At 45.1% G+C, this 20270-nt stretch overlaps 4 protein-coding genes across 9 annotated transcripts in view; 3 read left to right on the top strand and 1 right to left on the bottom strand.

Moving 5' to 3' along the window:
• The window catches only part of LOC108651412 (PFTAIRE-interacting factor 1A), a 35857-nt gene extending 23524 nt beyond the window's left edge, over positions 1 to 12333 (top strand). For 3 of the 5 annotated variants that reach the window (XM_089259993.1, XM_089259988.1, XM_089259999.1), the window contains 2 exons: positions 179 to 1906; positions 1992 to 3506. In XM_089259993.1, the coding sequence (XP_089116119.1) occupies positions 179 to 1906; positions 1992 to 3278 (3015 nt within the window). In that variant the 3' untranslated portion in view covers positions 3279 to 3506. Of the gene's footprint in view, positions 1 to 178; positions 1907 to 1991; positions 3507 to 4469; positions 5281 to 6301; positions 10567 to 10647; positions 10726 to 10786; positions 10928 to 10999 lie in introns of those variants that run through there. The other 2 variants (XM_089259985.1, XM_030388114.2) reach the window with 2 other exon arrangements.
• LOC115564137 (uncharacterized) lies at positions 3529 to 4455 on the top strand. Its single transcript, XM_030388121.2, has one exon. The coding sequence runs from the start codon at positions 3530 to 3532 to the stop codon at positions 4130 to 4132; it is 603 nt and encodes a 200-aa protein (XP_030243981.1). The 5' UTR covers position 3529; the 3' UTR covers positions 4133 to 4455.
• Positions 5287 to 6266, top strand: LOC149092445 (uncharacterized). Its single transcript, XM_089260023.1, has one exon. The coding sequence runs from the start codon at positions 5532 to 5534 to the stop codon at positions 6138 to 6140; it is 609 nt and encodes a 202-aa protein (XP_089116149.1). The 5' UTR covers positions 5287 to 5531; the 3' UTR covers positions 6141 to 6266.
• On the bottom strand, positions 12257 to 19560 carry js (jiangshi). 2 transcript variants are annotated; one of them, XM_030388116.2, is made up of 5 exons: positions 19418 to 19560; positions 14456 to 14545; positions 14229 to 14379; positions 14010 to 14131; positions 12257 to 13893 (listed from the first exon to the last, which is right to left on the bottom strand). In XM_030388116.2, exons 1-5 carry the CDS (start codon positions 19490 to 19492, stop codon positions 12445 to 12447), a joined length of 1887 nt encoding a protein of 628 aa, XP_030243976.1. In that variant the 5' UTR covers positions 19493 to 19560; the 3' UTR covers positions 12257 to 12444. The 2 variants fall into 2 exon arrangements, with proteins under 2 accessions (XP_030243976.1, XP_030243977.1); XM_030388117.2 differs by having other exon boundaries at positions 12257 to 13890.
• Positions 19561 to 20270: the final 710 nt, after the last annotated feature.

Raw genomic sequence — 20270 nt, 5'->3', positions numbered from 1 at the left:
TAGTCAGAAGTCAGTCAGTAGTTAGGAATTTTTTGATTTTGAGCGATCGAGATTTATATTTAGACCCCAGCAGAGGCAGACAGTTTTTTAATCCTTAAGAAAATCAATAACCACACATAAACATTTCTGGAACATAAATTCAAGTGCGGCTTCTTGTTCGCTTTGCTTGCTCTTGCAGACGAAGGCGGAACCACGGACGAGGCACAGTCGGATCGTAGCCACCGTACAGCCGTACAGCAACAGTGCCACTCCCACAGCTCCGGCAACGCCCAGCAAGCAGCTGCACAGACTGCAGAACAGCAGCCTCAGCGAGAGCGGCGTCTTTGTCGAATGCGATCTCTCGACAGCGTCCTCAATAGCGGAACACCCCCACCTGCAGTACTACCAGGAACGGGTCATCCAGCTGGAGAGCAAGCTGCTCGTCTATGAGAGTAGCGGCGAGACCCAGGCCAAACACTTGGCGGAGCGTCTGCAGCGCGAGCTGCAGCTGAACAAGCAAGTGAAGGAGTTGAGCGAGCGAGTGGAGCAGCTTCTCGAGCAGAACGCTCTGCTGGACGAGGCGAAGTGCGAGTTCGAGGAAGCCGAGAACGATACACGCTTCCATTTGCAGCGCAACGAGGAGGAGCTCGAAATACTGCGACAACGTAACGTGGAGCTAGAGTTTAGCAAAGACGCGTTGGCCGCCAAATATCGGGACTGCCGTGCCGAGTGCCTAATCCTGCGCGACGATCTGTGTGCAGCCGAGAGGCAGCTGGAGCATTTGCAGGCGGAGCGACAGCGGGTGAAGCAACAGGTGGAGAGTTTGAATCGTTCACTGCCTCTGCTGCTCTTCTACCGACTGCTGCAGCTGGCTAGGATTAGCGGTGGTGGTAGCACCAAAATGGGCAATGAGGAGAGTCTGCCAGAGCGGGCGACCGCTGGTGCCGGCCCATCGGGCTGTGGGCCCTGCCCGTCCAGTAAAGTCAATCAGATGATCAAAAAGAACTGCAACAAGATGATGATGAATAGTAATAACAGCAACAACAACAGTAATAACAGCAATAACATTTGCAACAGCGCGAATGCACCGATGGACGCTGCTGCCGCACGTGAGATTAGCTATCTTAAGGAAGAGGTCAAGACTTTGCGTTGTTCCCTCAACGCGCTAAACACACAACACTACGAGGCCATGGAGACCGCCGACTCGCACTGGGTCGACCTGGAGCGCGAATATAAAGCGAGAGAGGAGGCTTACCGTACCAAAGAGATGTGCTTAAAGCAGAAGATCAGCCAGCTGCAAGATTGCCTGCGCGATGACTCGCGCGCTGCTGCTGAGAAGATACAGCAGCTGGAGGAAGCGGAGCTTGGGCTGAAGACGTGCCTAGTGCGCCTCACCAAGGAGCATCGTGACCTGATGGAGCAGAAGCTGGCGCTGGAAAAGGAGGTCGACAGTCATGCCGCCGACGCGGAGAAGCAACAGCCGCTGGCCAATGAGCTGGAGAGCGAGAGACGACGTTGTCAAACCCTGGCCGAGGATCTGAACTTTGCCAAGAAGCTGCACCAGAGCATGGAGGAGCAGCTGAAAGCGGAAACGGATTGCCTGCGTCAGCAGATCTACGACCTAAAGAAGAACCTCATGCACCTCGAGGTGACCAATGGAGAGCTCAGGGAGGAGGTGAATACGCTTGAGTCCAAAATCGCCGAAATGGACCAGCAGCTGAAGGCATGCTCGGAGCACGTCTGCTGCCTGGAGGATGAGCTGCGTACCAAGGATGAGTTGATTCAGCGCATGGAAAAGAAGCTGGGGGTTTGCCCCGAGGGCTCTAGCCTAGCCACCGAGCTTTTCGATAGCCCAATGAAGCGAGGAGAGATCGACAATTTGGAGGCGGCCAGTCAAGGTCTCGGCTGTGCCCTAAGAGATTTGGAGGTGGGCTACGTTCTTCTTCTTCCTTGAAATTTATACAAAGATGATACTGACTTAGCATTTTTTTTCTCCTCTCGTACCATCATAGCGCCGAGAGCGTGAGCTGCCCACGCACAAGGACTTTCAGACCATCGCTTGCACTGTGAAGCAGCTGGCGGACACTATTCTCCACGCCCAGAAGCCGGTGAGTGAATGTCAATGTCCGGACGATGAGCCCCTGCCAGTGCCAAAAATATGCAAAACCTTAGAAGTAACAACTGTTGATGTAGAAACCGCAGGCAATGAGTCAAAGTCTAAGCCAAAACCGTCCGGTAAAAGGCCGAGCCAGGATTTACGGCGTAGCAGTAAGGCCAGTATAAACAGTCGGGGCAGTCGAGCCAGTCGAGGCGGTGGACCCACTAGGCCCAGTTTACCCGGTTTCCGCGATTCTCGGCGCACGGAGGGGGGTGGTCTATCAATTGGGGACTGTCTTAGCATAGCCCACGTTGCCGAGCCGGCAAAGCAAGAATCAAGTGAGAGGGCCATCAAAGTGTGCCAGTTGGATAGAGACAAGAATCCGATGAATGTGTTTCGAGAGCGAAAGTATCTGCTTCACAAGCGAAAGCAGTGCAAGCGCTTCAATAGTCGATACCAGTTTCATGGTCGCGTGCGACGCTGCGGCGCCACCTGTCGTCCAATTTACATGGATGTCGGCGAGACGAATTCCCTTTGCAGTTTCCATTCGGCTGCCTCTGCCCATACGGCACACTCGGAACGATCCCGGCACACGGCACGCACGCAGTACGTGCAGGTGGTCGATAGCGAGTGGGATCGAGCCCAATTCAATACCTTGGTGCAGACGGAGCCCGTCGGGCGGCACAGTCGGGTGGTACAGGTGGCGCCCTCAATATGCGACGAGCAGTTGCAGACGGACAGCTGTAGCACCCAGGACTGTGGCATCCAGGCAGAGAACGTTGGGGTAGAAGCGCGCCTGTTGCTGCTGCCGAGCCGCACGCGCGCATTCCTGCTGCTGCTGCAGGAGTGCATTAAGTGTGAGAGCGACAGCGACAGGTTCAGGGCGCGGGTGCTGCAGCTGTGGGAGGGCAGCGAGGAGTTCCGCGAGCACATCGAGCTCTTGCAGAATCTCTGCACTGATCAGGGGCAGGCAGCCCACCTCTATGAGAGCTACGACGTATTTGTCGCGGTGCTGGGCTGTGTGCGCGCCCTGAAATTCGCACTGAAGCCCGGCAATTCGCGCTTGCTGCAGCAGCTGGAGGAGCGCATTAATGAGCGCTTGATCAATTTTCACAACCACAAAGTGGAATCGGAGTTCTATTGCACTATCTACTATCCGGTGGAACGGCACAATACCTTGAATTTTGGCGAGGAAATGTGATTATTAAATTCATAAGACCTATCGCCAGCTTTACCTAGGCTTAGCTGGCGGTGCGAGTTATATCTTTCTGACCTTAATCGTTCAGTTGATGTTTTTTTTTTTTTTTTACAATAACTGGGACTAGACTTCAAAAATACCCCATTATACAGTATCATTGTATTTTCTAAATTGTGTGTGCATGTTTGACTAAGGCAATAAAAAAAAGCAAAGCAAAAAAATTAAAAAAAAGAAGCAAAACATTTTCACCGACCATGGATGACATCTTTCATGATTGTCGCAGTGAGAGTGACTGCGATCGCGAGTGTGCCCATAAGGCGGGCATATTGAAGGCCTGCCAAGGCGACTTTAAGCAGGAGGAGGTGCCCCAGCAGCGCAAGGCACCCATGGATATGCGCAGCATCATAAGGCGCGCCGCACAAAATACGCAAATACTATTGCGCGGCCTAGGCGTTCACTGCGAGTGCGCCGAGATCGAGGAGCCGCCATCTACATGCAAGTTCTTTTATCCCGCAACGCTCGAGATAAGCGCGCGAGTGCACACGGACCCATCATGCGGCGTGCCCCCGCATTGCCAGTGCATACTGCGCGGCAGTCCGGTCACTCTCAGTCTCCCCATGGAGCTGGATCCCCACAGCGGACAGGTTAAGGTCAACATATTTAAGCCGGCACCCAATACATTGGCTCATTCCTGCGAATCCGTTGCTGTTGGACCTGCCGGGGGCGTGGGCGGGGGAGCGGGCACAGGCGCTGGTGATAGGCGGGCCTGTGGCCAGCCTCAAAATTGTATGCGCCGGCAATCGTATCGTTACGGAACCGCTCGGAAAGCCGTGAGGAGAGTACGTTGGGAGGCATAGGGAGCTCGCTATTTGTCGTGAAACGCCGTCAAGTAGCAGCTGCCTATGGTTGCCCACACCCAATTAGAGCGGGCGCTGGGGCATTCAGCTTGGGAAAGCGACGGAGAAAACATGTGGAGTTGCTCACTAAAACTGAGGGAAGCGCTGTGTCTGTCAACCATGAAAACGAGCAACGATGTCATATGATTGTCTGCAAACGAGTGACGTGAACATGCGTGTGTCTTTACTTTCGAATTTATCATCTGTGGATGCTGAGTTTTGGTTAGTGCTAATATTTGAAGTGATTTTGATACAATAAAAATGAATGAAAAGAAATGTCTATATTCGAAACTCGAAATATAGTAGGCAGCGGCATTGTTGCTGTGCGTGACAATTCAATTTGTAGGCCAGTTAATTTTAATTCTTTCAAGGAGCAACATCGTAGAACAAATTTTATGTAAATTCATATAATAGTTGGAATACATTTGGTGCTTTGGTCCATTTAGCCATGGACAAGGACAGAAGTAGAACAATTACTGATAAGAAGTCGTCGCCTGCCGCTCGGCGATGTAAAAAACCAGACACCTGCATTCACTTGCGCAGCCAGCGACAGAAGCAGGATAATACCTCCACCCAAGTGCTGTATAAGGGTCCCAATTTTCAGGTCCATCGCAGCGACGAGGATATATTCTTTGATTGCCTTAGCATCAGCGACACTGACTTTCCTCGAGAGGGTCACAGTTGCAAGAATATTGATAGCTGTAAGCCGGCTAACAATGAACAGACTAAGCCCGTGTGCAGCAATCGGATAAATGTAACGAGCTGTAAGTCCACGTGCAGTGGCCAGGCGTCCGCCACTAGTAAATATGATGATCCAGAAGCTGTGCGGGCTGCCCTCAGGCGTGCCGAGAATGTGACACAAATGCTGCTCAAGAACTTTGAGAGGAATCAGGGCGATAGTAAACGTCAATGCAATGCAACCTTGGAGATAACGGCGCGTTTACTGACCGATCCCAAGCCAAACGCCTCAAAGTGCCTTCAGGGCAGGCCAGTTACAGTGCAAATGCCGTTGAGGTTCGATCCATGCTCGGGCCAAATGGTCACATGCGGTCCATCCCAGTCAGTTGACAAGTCACAAATGTCTGTGTGTTCGAAGAATGCGTCTAAAGGTAGGGCTCCTTGTAAATTATCATGTTTCAGCTTTAAAGATGCTTTGGAAGCTGAAGATTGTAACATTTTATTTAAGGGCTCTTGTTGTATCCTCAAAGATTACAGTTGCCCGGTATCCACATGTCACGTACACCAACCGGCCCCCGTGCCAGCACCTCTCCCAATACCTGCTCCAGCACCTGCTCCAGCATCAGCTCCAGAGCCTGCCCCAGCACCCTCGCCAGAGCCAAAGTCAGCATCAAGTTCCGATATGGAGCTTGTTCCACTGCCCTTAGCACTGCCCACACCAAGCTCCGAACAAAAGCCCACAACAGAGCCCGTAAAAGAGCCGGTACCTGTGGTACCTATAACAGCTCCTCGATCCGAACCAGAACCAGCTGAATCCAAGACTTTGACACCGCTATTCGAGAAGTCGCCAGTCCCATCCAAAATGGAGGGGCAACTAAAAAAGTATTTTTTGGCGCTACCTCAGCATAAGGAGTTCTCGAACTGCTCCCCGTGCCGCTTCGATCCGAGCCCCATTATGGACGAGGAAGGCAATGTGTTTTGCCCTGGAAATTGTGGATGCTGTCAGTGTCCCTGGAAGCAGCGTACTCTAGACGACAATCGTGAACGCGTCAATGTGAAGGTCTGCCGATGTGTGCAGCGTGGAACCATCTTCTCAAACTTTGACGAGCGCGACGCCTGCAGTCAGACATCCTACTTTGACTTTTGTCCTTGCCGGGAGAAGGCTGAGGCCAAGTTTCTCGAGCTGTACGACAGAGAAATGTGGTCTGAGCCAAATTCAACGCGCGGTCGCGAGGTTCTGCTCTCAGAGATAAAAGAGCTCAAGATTCCGCCGCAGGCCCGCCAGTCATAGACTTTCTCAAGCTTATCGCAAGCCCTGCTTTGTCACTCAATCAGTTCCTTGTTCCATGGCTTTCTAATTTCAAAATTTAATGTTCTTTCCCATCAGAATAAAATGTGCAATCATGTCCAACGGCAATCTAACGACTCTTCTCTTTCATTTGTTTTTTGCAGACTGCCCAGCTCTGATGTATATGCAGGACGAGCACCGCGACCCAGGAGCTTGCCACAATAACCAAAACATTCGAACCGACCGATCCTATTTGAGAAAAAACCCTCAAGGGACTAACAACCAATGGCAATGCGCCTGCCAGTCAACTCACACACAGCCGGAAATGGATTGCCCCGCAGGGAGCAAGCCATCTCAGACGAACACATCCTATCTCTTTGAACACTATAAGCAGTCATACTGCAGCAATTTTGTACAGGACCAGCCATCGCAGACGCGTGATTTGAATCCAAATTTCAGTGCCCTGGATCAAATTCAGTATCCCACCCCACAATACATATGCAGGATTATAGACAATAATGATGAACGTGATCATCAGCAGGAGCAGAATCTGCAGCCCTCGTGTCTAGAAAATTTGCCGAAGACCACTCAGGATGTCAATGATTGGAGGGAAAGGGTCCTGCCCGACTCCCGTCCACAATACCAGCAAACAAGTATATGTGGTCTCTCAAAGTCGCAACCCAGTATACCCTCCACAACAGCCATTGAGGCCCCGAACTGCAGTAATGCAGCTAAACTTACTGCGCTCAAGTATTGTGGCTCTGCTGCAAAATCTACAAGCCACATACCGTGCGTATGTCCACCGCCTCCCAGTGCGCAATTGCCTCCGGCACCACCTCCTAAACTCGAATCCAAGTGCCCAATAACGAGTTACTTCTCCATGGAAACAGACGAGGCGATTGAGCCTCCGAATCCCCAAGAAAGCTGTCCTGATAACTACCGTCCACCTCAGATCTGCGGCACTCAAAATGAGATGGTACCCACCTATGCCAGCAATGTTTATGTCTTGCCAGACAATTTGAATGTCCCAGCGAACCGAGTCGAGGAGTGTCCACACAAAAAAGAGTCCAATCTAACCAATCCACTCGGACGAATGAGTGGCCAGCTGTCTTGTATAGGCGAATCGGAATTTACCTCTTCGAGTCGGTACTTCCCCTTGGACACAGTTTTCGAAACTGACCTGACTTGCCGCAAAAAGGACGATACCATGAAAGCTGATGGAACTAAACCACCGTTCGCGTGTGATAAAAATGATGATGCTGCCTCTTTTCAAAGAATGCAGCCCAGTATGACTGACCCAGTCGAAACTTCCTGTGAGCAGAAGGAAGAAGTCCTAGAATCGAGCTCAAGTGAACTGACCTGTCTGTGTAAAATTGATAAGGCAGGCATGCAACCAAGCACTTCTCGTCCGCAGAAGGTCAACGCTGCTGGCTACTACAGCTGCGCATCTGGCGTCAGTCAACTTGTCGACAATCGAAGCAAGGGCATCTTTGATCTTAAGGATCACAATCAAAGCGGCCTTTGCCAGTCAACCCTTGGAGATGTAGGACCACAATCATCTGATGCCGCGAAGGCTCAAGGCTGTGAATGTGGTAGCCAGAACCAGGAAAAACCAAGCGCAGTAGCAATTTGTCAGAGCTCCGCGCCATCCCAAAATGTTCCAGAGTTTTCAGACTTCCAGGAGGAGATGGTTGGTAAAGAACAGCAAGAAGAGTCTACCGACAATCCGCCATGTCCTCCACCACCCTGCCCACCACCACCATGTCCACCCCGACAAAGCCCGCCAGCATCATGTCCACCACCACAACCGTGCCCACCACCATGTCCACCAAAGCCATGTCCACCAAAACCATGTCCAGCATCAGCTTCTGTCAATCAGGATATACAAAACGAAGACTACTTGGAAATGGAATCAATTTGTCCAACTAAGGCAAGTAAACCAACCCATTTGATGGATATGGATACAAGTGTGAAGAGTGAACGGTATTTCAATGTAGACACCAGTCACATAACGACGTCAATTAATTGTAGCAAAGTTGTCCAAGGTAAAGGGAATAGCGCCAAAATGGAATACAATGCAACGCCTTGTACACAGAAGTCATCGATGGGCTACACGGACAAGACCTCGTCCCGTTCGCAGTCTTTCATGGCGAACGTCACGTGCTTGTGCTCGTCCATTGATAAGATGAAGCTATGTCCGACTGGTCGGGAGGGTCCACCATTTAAGAGAATTCAGGATAAGAAAGCCGAACCTAGCTGCAATGCATCTCAGAGTACAAAGGTTGTGTTTATGAACTGCGGGGACAAGTTCCGAGACTGTAATTCCTCATCCGACACATCCGTATGCAAGAACTCGTCCTGTTTTTGCGCAAATACGCAGATCGCGGATGGTAGAGCTCAACAAAAACCACAATCAATACCAGTTTGTTCAAAGTCTTTGGGTCCTTCGATGTCCGCCGTAAACGCTGAACAGGAGAAATGCTCAAAATGCTCTTCTTCACCTAATGAACAGTCCGCAAGCAAAGGCTCAAAATCATGTATAACTACCTCGGATCATGTCATGGAGACGAACAAGTCTGGCGGACTTTTCGATTGCTGTTTACCTGGTCGAAAGTCGAAAACCAAGCAGTACGAAGAGCCAACCTGTGGTCAAACACGGGAGGAACCCTGTCAACAGCCGGATGTTATCTATTGTGATTATTGTGCTCCTGAACCTCCTTGCTGTCAGCAGCAAGATAGCGTCTATCAATCTGAATGCGCGATAGAACATGGAATGCAGAAATACCAACAACAACACCAGAAGCGGCAGGACGACTATTGTGAGTACGCTTCGGATCAGCCGACCTGGACTGTTCCCTGCGATCAACACCAGAACCAAATTCAGCAGGATATCTATTGCGAGTGCGCGTCGGACAAACAAATGTCCAGTTTCCGAAGCTGTGAGTCTGAAAGATGCTGTCCCTCTGTACCAAGGGACCGCGTAGCAAATATAATAAATTTATTGAACCACACCAATGATTGTCGCCTGGATCGCACGGCTGTCATACAGGAACTGTTTCGTGAGCTAACCGCAATGCTGCGGGAGGAGGAAGACGACGAGCAGGAGGATATGCCACTGAGCTATGAAGATTGCATGGCGGCCGTAACGTGTGGTCGAATGCCCCCAACTAAGGTGGCGATGTCAAGGGATAAAGAGGAGCGTATGCAGTGCTTGGAAAAAATGGAACAATATGTGGAAAAATGTTTTCCCAGTAAAAAGAAGTGTTTACCTGTCGAACCGAAGGAAATAGTCGTATTCCAACCTGATCCAGCCTTTGATCCCTGCCGCAAAGCAGATTCTATGAAATCCGAGTCTAAGACTTTTGTGGGTAGCTGCACTACCGCTACAATTTATAAGACCTGCGATACGGTCGACTCAAAATCAAAAGGATACGAATCTTGTGTTTGCAAAACAAGTGAATCCAGATCGTCCTGCTACAAATCATGCGATTGCAAATCTCGCAGCTCAAAAACAACCGTATGTAAATCATTTCAGTCTAAGCTAACGGACAAGACACCATGTGATACTGACACGGTAAGGAAATCGCTACCGAGTGACGAGGGTGGTAAGTCGTCCGCGTCACCTCCGAAAGCCTCAGCTTCAGGCTCTGGGTCACGCTCAGCCCAGCCGGAAGCGCGAACAGATGAGGAGCTTACAGTCCGTGAGGAGCAGAGCAGCAATAAAAGTCCTCTAGGAGACTCGATTCAAGAGCAGAGCAGCAATAAAAGCCCCCTAGGAGAATCAGCACAAGAGCAGAGCAGCAACAAAAGCCCCTGGGGAGAATCAGTACAAGAGCAGAGCAGCAACAAAAGCCCCTGGGGAGAATCAGTACAAGAGCAGAGCAGCAACAAAAGCCCCTGGGGAGAATCAGTACAAGAGCAGAGCAGCAACAAAAGCCCCTGGGGAGAATCAGTACAAGAGCAGAGCAGCAACAGAACACCACGAGGAGAATCAGAGCATTGCAGCTGTACGGGTCGACGAGGAGAATCAGCACCAGAAGAAATCAGCAATATGAGTCATCGAGGAGAATCGTCAAAGGATCGTTGCAGCGAGAGAACTCCTCGAGAAGAATCTTCAAAGGAGCTCTGCCAATGTGAATCAGGAAATTCTGGTGCCTTGCAAAAAGTTTCCTGTCAATGCGAGTCTGAAGTGGATGATGGATTAAGTCCGCTTACGGATAGAGAACGACTGCTATGCGAATATATGATGCGGCGCATGTGTGAATTGTGTGAAGACGATCAGGAGCTGGATGAGGAGGCCACAGAGCAGATGGACAGACCTGGAGGGCCTTGCATTTGCTGTCACTGTCGCGCGGTCGTCTGTGATAACCAATGCCTGACGGTTTCCAAGACACTGGATGCAGTTAAATATGATCCCGTGGCTGAAACGGTGAGTACGCTTGATTCTCGATTTCCCGATTAGGTAAACCTCTTAATGTGTTCTCATAAGCTAACATTTTAATTCTTTCAGAAATTTTTTATTGATTCCATTATCTGCGACTTGCAAGCTATGAACCATGTAATGACCAAGAATAAGATAAATCCCAAGGTAAATAATGCTGCATATCTTCATTTATTTATTTCAAAAATTATTTTGGTTACTGTGATAGGATCCCAAGCCTTCGGCTTGTATGGGCAATGCACCGGGTGACAGTTTCCCGGTGACCATTACGAGTGTTTCTAGCCTGGGCTGTCGTGCGCTCTATGTGCGCTGGGAACTGGAGGACTGTGCCGGCATCGGTGGCTACGAGGTACGTGCTTGTGTTTTAATCTACTAATCTCAGACAGTTTGAATAATAATTTACTCCCGTTCGTTTAATCAGATATATGTGGATGGCCATTTGACCAATCGATTTTATAGCTATCGCCACGAAGCGGGCGTCGTGGCTAATGTGGACGTGACCAAGCCGCATCAAGTTATTTTACGAGCCCAAGCGGTGGGTCAGGAATTTCCCAGCGATGGACCTGGTTGCCCCAGCAATAAAATGGCGCCCGCCCATCCCGAAATGTCGGTGGGCGCCTCCCGACCCTGGACCCCGAGCATCTTCTTTTATGCGCCGTGAACCCTAAACAAAGTGCTAGTCAAAAGTTTCTATTCGATTTTTGTCCAATCCTATTGTCTTTCCCATTAGGTTAAGTTTTACCGATTGATTTTTGATCTGATCACTCTGATGTATCCAAGTTTTCCATCAAGCTAGCAACTAGAAGAATCTGCAGTCCATTCATCATGCATTTACTTAAATGTGCCTTTCAAATCAAATGTTTTCACCGATGTTGCACGCGTTGCTGCGTTTCTGTACGCAATATTATGTACATAGATGTTTGAATCTGTTATACCACAAATTTTGAGATGGGCAATGCGAACAATTTGTAACAATTCGAAATTGTCTGTCTTGACAAAATATGAAAAAAAAAAAAATATCATTAAGTGATATTTTGAAACTGTTTTGCTAAAAGGAAATCTAAAGTCGTTACTGCACTGCATTAGAAAACAGTGTTGAGAAGTTATCAGTGAGTGTTAAACGGAGTTGCGAGCAACAATTGCACCTTGTATATAAAATCACAAAATCTGACCTGAGCAGCTAGAGTTATGGTGAATCACGATATAGAATGATTTTTAACACAATAAGTCACAATTTATTCAAATGATTTGAACTCATTTACTACATTTTATTGTTGAAGACGATCAAGTCATAGTTAGAGAGGGGTGTGAACGAATCACCGTTGAATCTTGTTGAATTTTAGAGAATCGTAATTGAAGAGATAATCATGTCACTCTACACAGATATCAGGCAATATATCACTCTTAATCACGTACGTGTATATTTTATATAAGCATATTGATAAGACTCTCAAAGCAGCGCTACTTCCGCAAAATACTCATTCACGAAATTATCTATTAAGCTTCTCGGCGCCCATCTCTATGGAATTTACGAAGTTACCTATATATTTAGTTAGTCTGCCGTTTTAGGCAAGCATAACTGTTGCATTGCTGTAGTGAGCGTTAATTAGAAAGCACTACACATACTTACCACCTGGAACGTAGCAATTGTGAACCGAGGTTCATGCTTGAATATACGTAGTTCTACTCACTTATTTAATGCGCATTATTTTTACTGTGAGTGTATACAATAAAGTTAACATTTAAATGCATGAATCGATGCGAAGGCGGATTTTCTGGGACGGCTATGAATATATGTCAGCTAATACTAGGACGGTGCGTAGGCGCGGCATGTGGTATGTGGAACTTAAGTGTAAGTGGAGTTAACTATCTACGCAAACAGGGCTCGCAGGTGCCTGGCACCACAAAGGATGGATGGCACTCGGGGCACTTTGGATTCTCGCCGAACCATCTGCCTTGAGTGGAACTGCTGCTGAATGAGCTACCGCTACCGGCTCTTCGCTCCGGTATCTTAAGCTGGAACGAGTTGTAAAGATCCCCGGCCACACTCGAGCCGGGTGCATAGCCCGTCCGTCCGATGGTCTCCAGCGGGAAGGCATATTCCGGTATGAGCAACTGTTTGCGCAGCTGCGTTATGTCCGATGTTAAATGGGAGCTGGAGCCGGAGCCGGAGCCAGTGCTGACCACATCCGCGCGTCGTTGGGCCTTCTCCGTGGACACCACGGGCAGCTCGTTGGGCTTGATGGAGCGCGAGCTGGGCAATCGCTTAGGTGCAGCTCCACTGGCAGCCGCCACAGCATTGTTGCTGGCAAAGTCATTGAACTTGGAGTTAAAGCTCTCCAGCTTGACCTTAACATTGTAGTCGGCTTTTGTCTCCGGATACTCGCGTCCATCCACGCCTATGGGCGGGTCCAGTTTGGGCGGCACCAGCCCATTGGCGGGCACCTTCCACTCGTAGTAAATGGGCGGTCCCTGGGTCGTGGCTATGTCGTGTGGCACAAAGTCCACAAATGGTGGCAACAGATCATTGAAGGGCAGCTCGCCCTTGCCTCCAGTTCTGGGCGCCACGGTTGAGGTGGGCGTGGTCTGGCGGAATGCTTGCGCCGGCGTGGGTGTTCGATGCTCTGTCTGAGCCACAGCTGGACGATAATTGGTTGTTGTGCTGGCCGTGGTGGCTGCCGAACTCTGAGAGAAGGGCTGTCCGGCGTACGTGGTGGGGCGACTGAGTGGCCTGGTAGTGGTGCTGGGTCTGGCCGCTGCCGCCGAGAAGCGGTTCTGCGTCGCGGCTGTGCTGAAGGGCATCGCTGACGATGTGCGCAATGTCTCCGTGACCGGCTGCACCTCCTGAACGTCCTGATTGTAAATGGGATATACGAACGGTGGCTCATAGATCTTCGATGGAGGCTTGATGAACTTCACCATCTTGGTGGAGTTCTTCGTCGTTGCCTGCTCGGCAGAGTTAAAGTCCGCCGACGTGTTGTAGCGCGTGCTGTGGCTCGTGCCCAGGTCATCCACTTCCATGTCCCCAGTCCGTTGATACAGCGCTTCCGTCCGCTTGTATGACACAGGAGGCGGCGTGGTGGTGGGTCTGCGAGTGCTAGTGGTGGTGGTGCTGCTGCTGCTGCTTACTCTGGGTCGTGGCTGAGGCGTGCTGCTGGTAAGCTCTATTTGGGGCTCAAAGGCGGGCGGGAGGATAGTGCGACTGGGTGGGGGAATCCGCCAGCGTGTTTGACTATTTTGTGTCAACTGTGAATCAAATTTATCGGCGCTCTTTACGGAATCGTCGCGTATCTGATTCTGACTTGGCGTCAGCTGCTACTTAGAGAGAGAAAGAGAGAGAGAGAGAGAGAGAGAGAGAGAGAGAGAGAGAGTGAGAAAGAGAGAACATGAGACATGCTAATAGAGATTTATGTAGTGCTCCTATGCCTTACCTTATATTGGTTTCGAAAGGATTCGCCAGAATAGTCGGGTGCATAGGGACGATCTAGCAGATCGGGACGTGGCGTTCGCAAGTTATTCTCCTCATCATTGACAAACGGCTTATCGCGCTGACCTAGCGGCATGCCAAGGAGAATATTTTAAAAGAAAAGAAAACATTTATGCTAATTGCTGTAACAGTTAACGTAATCTTAATGGAGTTCGCGACTTACCTATCAAGAGATTGGCCGCATAGTTGCTCTCAGCCTTGGAGCAGTTGACCATGTACCAATGATCGCAGATGAGCATGCGCTGCTGAAAGAGCGTCGTATTGGGGCACGTATAGCTGAACTGACGGCCCAAGCCATCGCACATGTGATAGACCTAACCGTAATCAAGCAGAAGAACGAACAACACAACATAACAAGTACAAAATTGTATACAACATTTTGTCACCCACCTGACAGCCAGTTTCCACATCCGCATAGTAGCCCGCTGGTCGTCCTGCACAAGAGAAGGATGTCTTTTGCGTGTTCAATGCAGCTTGGCACTGAAAGAGATTAACAAATATTTATATACTTATTTTTATTTATAAAAACACAAAAATAAAAATTTTAATTTTAATTTATTTATTTTTAATTATTACATAAATAATTGATAATAAATTAAATTAAATTCTGTATATCATACACATATTTTATTTATCTAACACCACTCCAGTCTGAAGTATGCGATCAGGAGATACACTGAATTCGATTCTTTAAGAAGAAGAAGGGATAAGAATGTAGATATTCATAGTCCGTGCACGTATTACAAGTCAGCTCATGGATGTGGAAAACAGATGACTCTTCTTAGTAGAGAAAGAGTCAGTATTGCAATATACATATCTGCTGAAGCATAGTTGCTATAGGAAAATAGCTTGCGGCGCTTTCCCAAGCCAAAAGCTATTAGCGCAGCTAAACAAATGATAGCGAGTACCCTGCTGTCTGATCAAGATCTATTCATAGTCGAACTGAGTACTCGTGCCAAGACCAAGACCATGTGCGATTGTAGCTAGCTGCCTGACTGGCTGACTGGTATGTGTACGGCGCAGCTTTGGGCTATAGTCCACCAGTTGATGAATTGAAGTGATGTCATAACTTGGCACATGGTGCCACGGCTGCTTGGCTTGCAACAGTCGATGGGCCCAATGCGGCGACCTGCTGCTGTGTGAAATGTCAACTTTGTGTGTTGTGATTTTCATACTTTTTTGTTGTTTGTTTGCTGCTTGTGTTTTTGTTTTTGTTTTTTGTTTAATTATATAGAAAAAGTCTTCATGTGTCTCTCGCAAATTATAGCCCAATGACTTATCGAAATCTGCCACTGGGCCGCCTCAGCGACAGCTACGTGTGAATATGTGAATAAGCTTCCGTAGCCAAGTCTGCAAAGTCCGTGAAAAATTATTTTCCCAGCTGCCTCAAAACAATATAGTAAGCCACGTGAGGCTACCGCCGCGCAGCCCTACAACATCTTATATAATCTTGCAAAAAAAATCAGGAAAAAAATCTAAAAAATAATAATAAAATATGTGTGTACTGGACAACAGATTTTTTGTTCAGATAAATTCGTTGGACGTTCGCTTTTTGCGGAACCCTTCGAATTCCTGAGTTAACGTGTCACAGTTGATTCGACGGCTGTGACTAAAGTGAGGCTCCATTAACGAGATAAAAGATATTTGCTGCCATTTTGAATTTCAGTGTATTTTCGCTCAAGCTAAATTAAATAAATCTATTTTTTATTGCACAGCGTCGTCTAGATTTCTCGGTACCATATATGTACCTATATAGGGCATACTAGAATCTATGTATCTATACATACAGAGCGAGAGAGACAGATAAACAGATCTTCAAAGGGAAGGAGGGGGAGAGATTCAGAGTGGAACGGGCCTAATAGCATAGTGACGGATATTGCATTTATCTGGGCAAAGGAAAAATAGTCGTGAGTATTTGTAATTATTTGCTATTTAACCATTTTCAAATGTTTTTTTTTTTTTTTTATATTTAGCTAAAATCTAATAACGTCTTTTCTTAATTATATTAAAACTATGATAATATTTTGAGAGTTTTTGTTATTAGCTCAAATAGTTTAAATTTATCAGGTTTTTTTTCATAGAGAATCAATCAAGAAATACAATAGCAAAGCAAGAGAAAGAGAGAAAATGAGATTGAGAGAGAGAGAGATAAGGCGAAACATTAGATATTTTATATTAAGTATTAAATTTGTATTTATATTTTGGTATTTTTTGCTCAGGTATATTGAAGTAAATAAGTATAAGAAGTAAATATTGAAACTATATATTTTATTTACATATTTCTTGTTTTAATTTGTATATTATGGCTATCTAGAGGGTATCTGTAAGTCGCGCTCTCACAACTAGAGCACATTTGATTCGAGCATGCTCAAAAATTCTTCTCACTTTTACATAGGGGCTCATCTGATTAGGCTTCCCGCTGGCTTATAAGGCAAGGCGATTATCATTCATTTGCGACACTGTGGGCTGACAAAATTGTTTTGCATTCGCCTTATAAGGGCGCCCAGACGGTGTTCAACTCGGAAACTGTGAAGATCTTAAAGATGTGGCTGGTTGGCAATTTGGAATACCGAATGGCTGACTAACCAAATACTTGACTCGGGGCTAATTCATGTAATTTGCAATCCGCAATTTGATCACATGCTGCGAGTAGTTGTATTCAATTTCATAGTAAATGCATTTCATTTACTGTCGATGCTTTCGGGCCTTTGTTTAGATAGCGGCAATTGGCGGATGCTTTGAAGAGTTGCTTTTGAAGTCCACTGTTTCATAACCAAAAGTTTAGCCTCAACTTCATCTTCGTTTCCATTTTCATGGCTCACCAAAATACCAAAAAAAAAAGTCAGAAAACAAACTTTTTTGTTACTTATTTTGTTCCATTTATTGTTGTAGCGTTTTTCACCTCTTTTTCGCGCTGTGCTGCAAAAGTGTCAGTAAAAAGGTCACTTGGCCAGCGACTGCGTCAACGTCTTTGTTTTAATATGCTTGAAGACCTTTGCCGTTTGTTTTGGTTTTTGTTTTTGTGGCATGTGTGCGAATGAATACCCGTATCAGAAGGTGTACTCACATAGACAGACCATAGAATAAATTAAAAATGAAACAAAGCGTAAAGAGCGCAGAATGACAACACTTTCCGCCGTTGCTTAAAAGCACTTGGGAAGTAACGCTACAAACAACAGCAACAACAACAACAAAAGCGCCAACCAAACACAAAAAAGCATAAGAAGAAGCTCAAGACGAAATACCTGTCAGCGCCCTAACTCAAAGGCTATTTCCAGTCGCTAAAGCCGTAAATTTTTTGCGAAAATCATAAGCCCCCCATTTCTATTTGAATTTGCTGAGGTAAAATCACATATGAAAGGCAATCAGACTAGAGTTGAGTCATTGAAGGAACTCAATTAATGCAATTATAATTATTAAGACTTGGATTGTAAGAGCTTCGTAGACAAATAATAATCTGACAATAATTATTGTATACGAAGAAATTAGATGTATTATTAAGTGCTGAATACTCTCTACTATAAATAGAAATTATGAGATAGAGAGAGATAATAGATTTTGATTACAGCTGTTGTTGGATCGCTTAACATAAAAAGTCTCTGCATTTCTATATAGATAGAACCGAACTTGAATAGTCGGTTATCTCAATCTTTTAATTTATAACTAGGAAGTGCCTGGAATGCATTTGATCACGATATATGGTAAATCAAAGCTTGTATAAAGTCATCGTCTAGATGACAATTTACATGTTTAAATACATATAATTGTTTATTGAATAGTCAATGGGAATTACGAGCCCTATTCTAAACCACACTAAGTAAAAATTTCAAATATAAAATTTAAATAAGAACTCTAGTTTTAGTGCAGCAACTATTCCGAAAAAGATGGTTGTTTGATATGTAAAGCAAATGAATGAAAAGATACCAATATAGCAATTACCAAATACAATAGTTAAGACATACAATAAAAATATTTGATGAGCCACTTGGATAGCGAATGCGCTACAACTTGGCTCTTAATTTATACATAGTTAATGCAAACCTCAGGAATGTTAATGATGATTTCTAGATATGTATACGAATTTACGTATATGTATATAAATAAATATTTAAAATATGTAATATGCACAGATCTATTCAATTTGTATAAGGCCTTAATGTTTTGTGATATTAAATAAATTGATGTATATATACATATATATATATATATATATATATATATATATATATATATATATATATATATATATATATATATATATATATATATATATATATTAATGATGTAATAAAAACAAATTGATTCTGATTTCAATCGACTGGGTAATTGGTATTTGATTTAACACAATCATTGTACTTAACATACTAATTTAAGAGTCGCACGATACATATTGCTCATATTTATTTATTGTTATATTTAAATATAATTATATCTTAAAAAAATTGCAGTCCTTAAGATGTGAATGAAACAAAATAACTCTTGTTCAAATACGTCTAATTGATATAAAATAGACTTTTGAGTCTTGGGCTTCCGGTTCGAAAGCCATGATATTTAGTCAAAAATATTCGAATATAAGATTTCTCAATAGAAAAAGCACTTTTCAATAGATTTTTGATATTCTTTCGCATTAGGTATGAGAGCAGGTGTAAGAAATAGTATAGATGAATAGTGAACTTCCACAAGGCACTCACTCCAAGAAATGTTAACACTCATTTGTGATTGCTAATTTGTTTTACGATTGCACGAAACATTTATGTACTATTAGTTTTTTTTATGCTTAATATTTGCAGGCTCTAAAAACGACGAAATGCTTTGCGCTCATAAAAACAAACGAATGGGGCAGAGGACGGACGAATTGTAAAAAACGAATATACTCTTTTCTATTCACCAATGAGTATTGAGGGTTGAGATTGACTAAAAAACAATATCTCAAGAATGCAAATAAATGTCAGCATAGAAATCTTTATAAAATACATCAGAAACATAGCTGGCATATTTGTAAGATTGTTTTAAAAAGAAAAAGATTTATCTTCAAGATATTTATAGCAACGAAATACAAATCTTTAGTTGTATATCATCAATCAAGTATCTTTAAGATACTTTTTATTGAAACTAAAAATAGAATAAAATAAAACACAAAGGCAACTCTCAACTACACAGATACAACCATAATGAAATATAGTTTTTGAACTTAAAGATACTTTTTCTGTCTGGCTCTCTCTCTCTATCTTGAAACCATGAAAACAAGTAGATTTTGAATAATTAATACATTAAACGAGAAGAAAGAATGGAAAAAATGTCGTGGCTTTAATATAGCCATGATGTGATATGAGCCGTTTGGCGAAAACTTACCTCACTGGCCATAAGCATGATGAAACAGCAGATTGCGAATGCATCCCGATGAAAATCCTTCATATTTGCTGGCATTTTCGTCAATGTTTCGCCGTCTTTGTTGTTGTTGATTTATGTAGTTTTTATGATGTTTTGATTTTCTATTGCCGTCTCCAGTTGCCTAATCAATGGCCGCTTTGCTGGTGGTGGGGGCCTGGAGGTGTTCAAATATTGTAAATGCTAGTGCTCGAAAGTGCTCTCTAATTGTGTTGTATATTGTTATTATAACTCCAATTGTGTCTCGCTCTTATATTGTTAACATCAATTGTGTCTCACTGAAGATGCTCGAAACAAACTTTCTTCATCAGCTTTGTGCGACTGATCAACAATGGGGCTAGGGTAGGCAGCCAGGGTGAAAACAATTTTCGATTTTAAGTTCGTAATTAATTGTAATTTAAAAAAACATTTGCAGTTTAGTTGTTGTTGTTGCGAACAAGCGGCATAAATTGTTGCAATTTTATGGCTGGCAGAATTAGCAACGCATTGCCTCTGCCTCTGCCTCTGCTTGTGCCTCGACCTCCACCTACAATTCAATTTGCAACCTTGCAGCTTCACTATAAACTCACACACACACCCATATATATATGTATATATGTATATATATAGATAAACTCTGAGTAAGTTGCTTGTCGTGCTGTATTTAATGCAGTTTCTTGTTGCTTTCCAAGCTTTCCAAATTTGTCAATTTGAACTTTGAACTATTTAATGTTTTTGATTTTTTGTTTTCAATTAGCTTTATTCAGTTGTTTTCCTTGAAATCACATAGATCGAACCATTTTTAAAGCAGTCTCCAAGTCTATAAATCGTCTTCAAC

The sequence above is a fragment of the Drosophila navojoa genome, chromosome 2, assembly GCF_054131105.1.
Source record: "Drosophila navojoa isolate 15081-1374.11 chromosome 2, UAZ_NAV_1.0, whole genome shotgun sequence".
Classification (NCBI taxonomy): Eukaryota; Metazoa; Arthropoda; class Insecta; order Diptera; family Drosophilidae; genus Drosophila; species Drosophila navojoa.
Note: the sequence above shows the minus strand (reverse complement) of the source record. Positions and strands in the feature narration are given on the sequence as shown.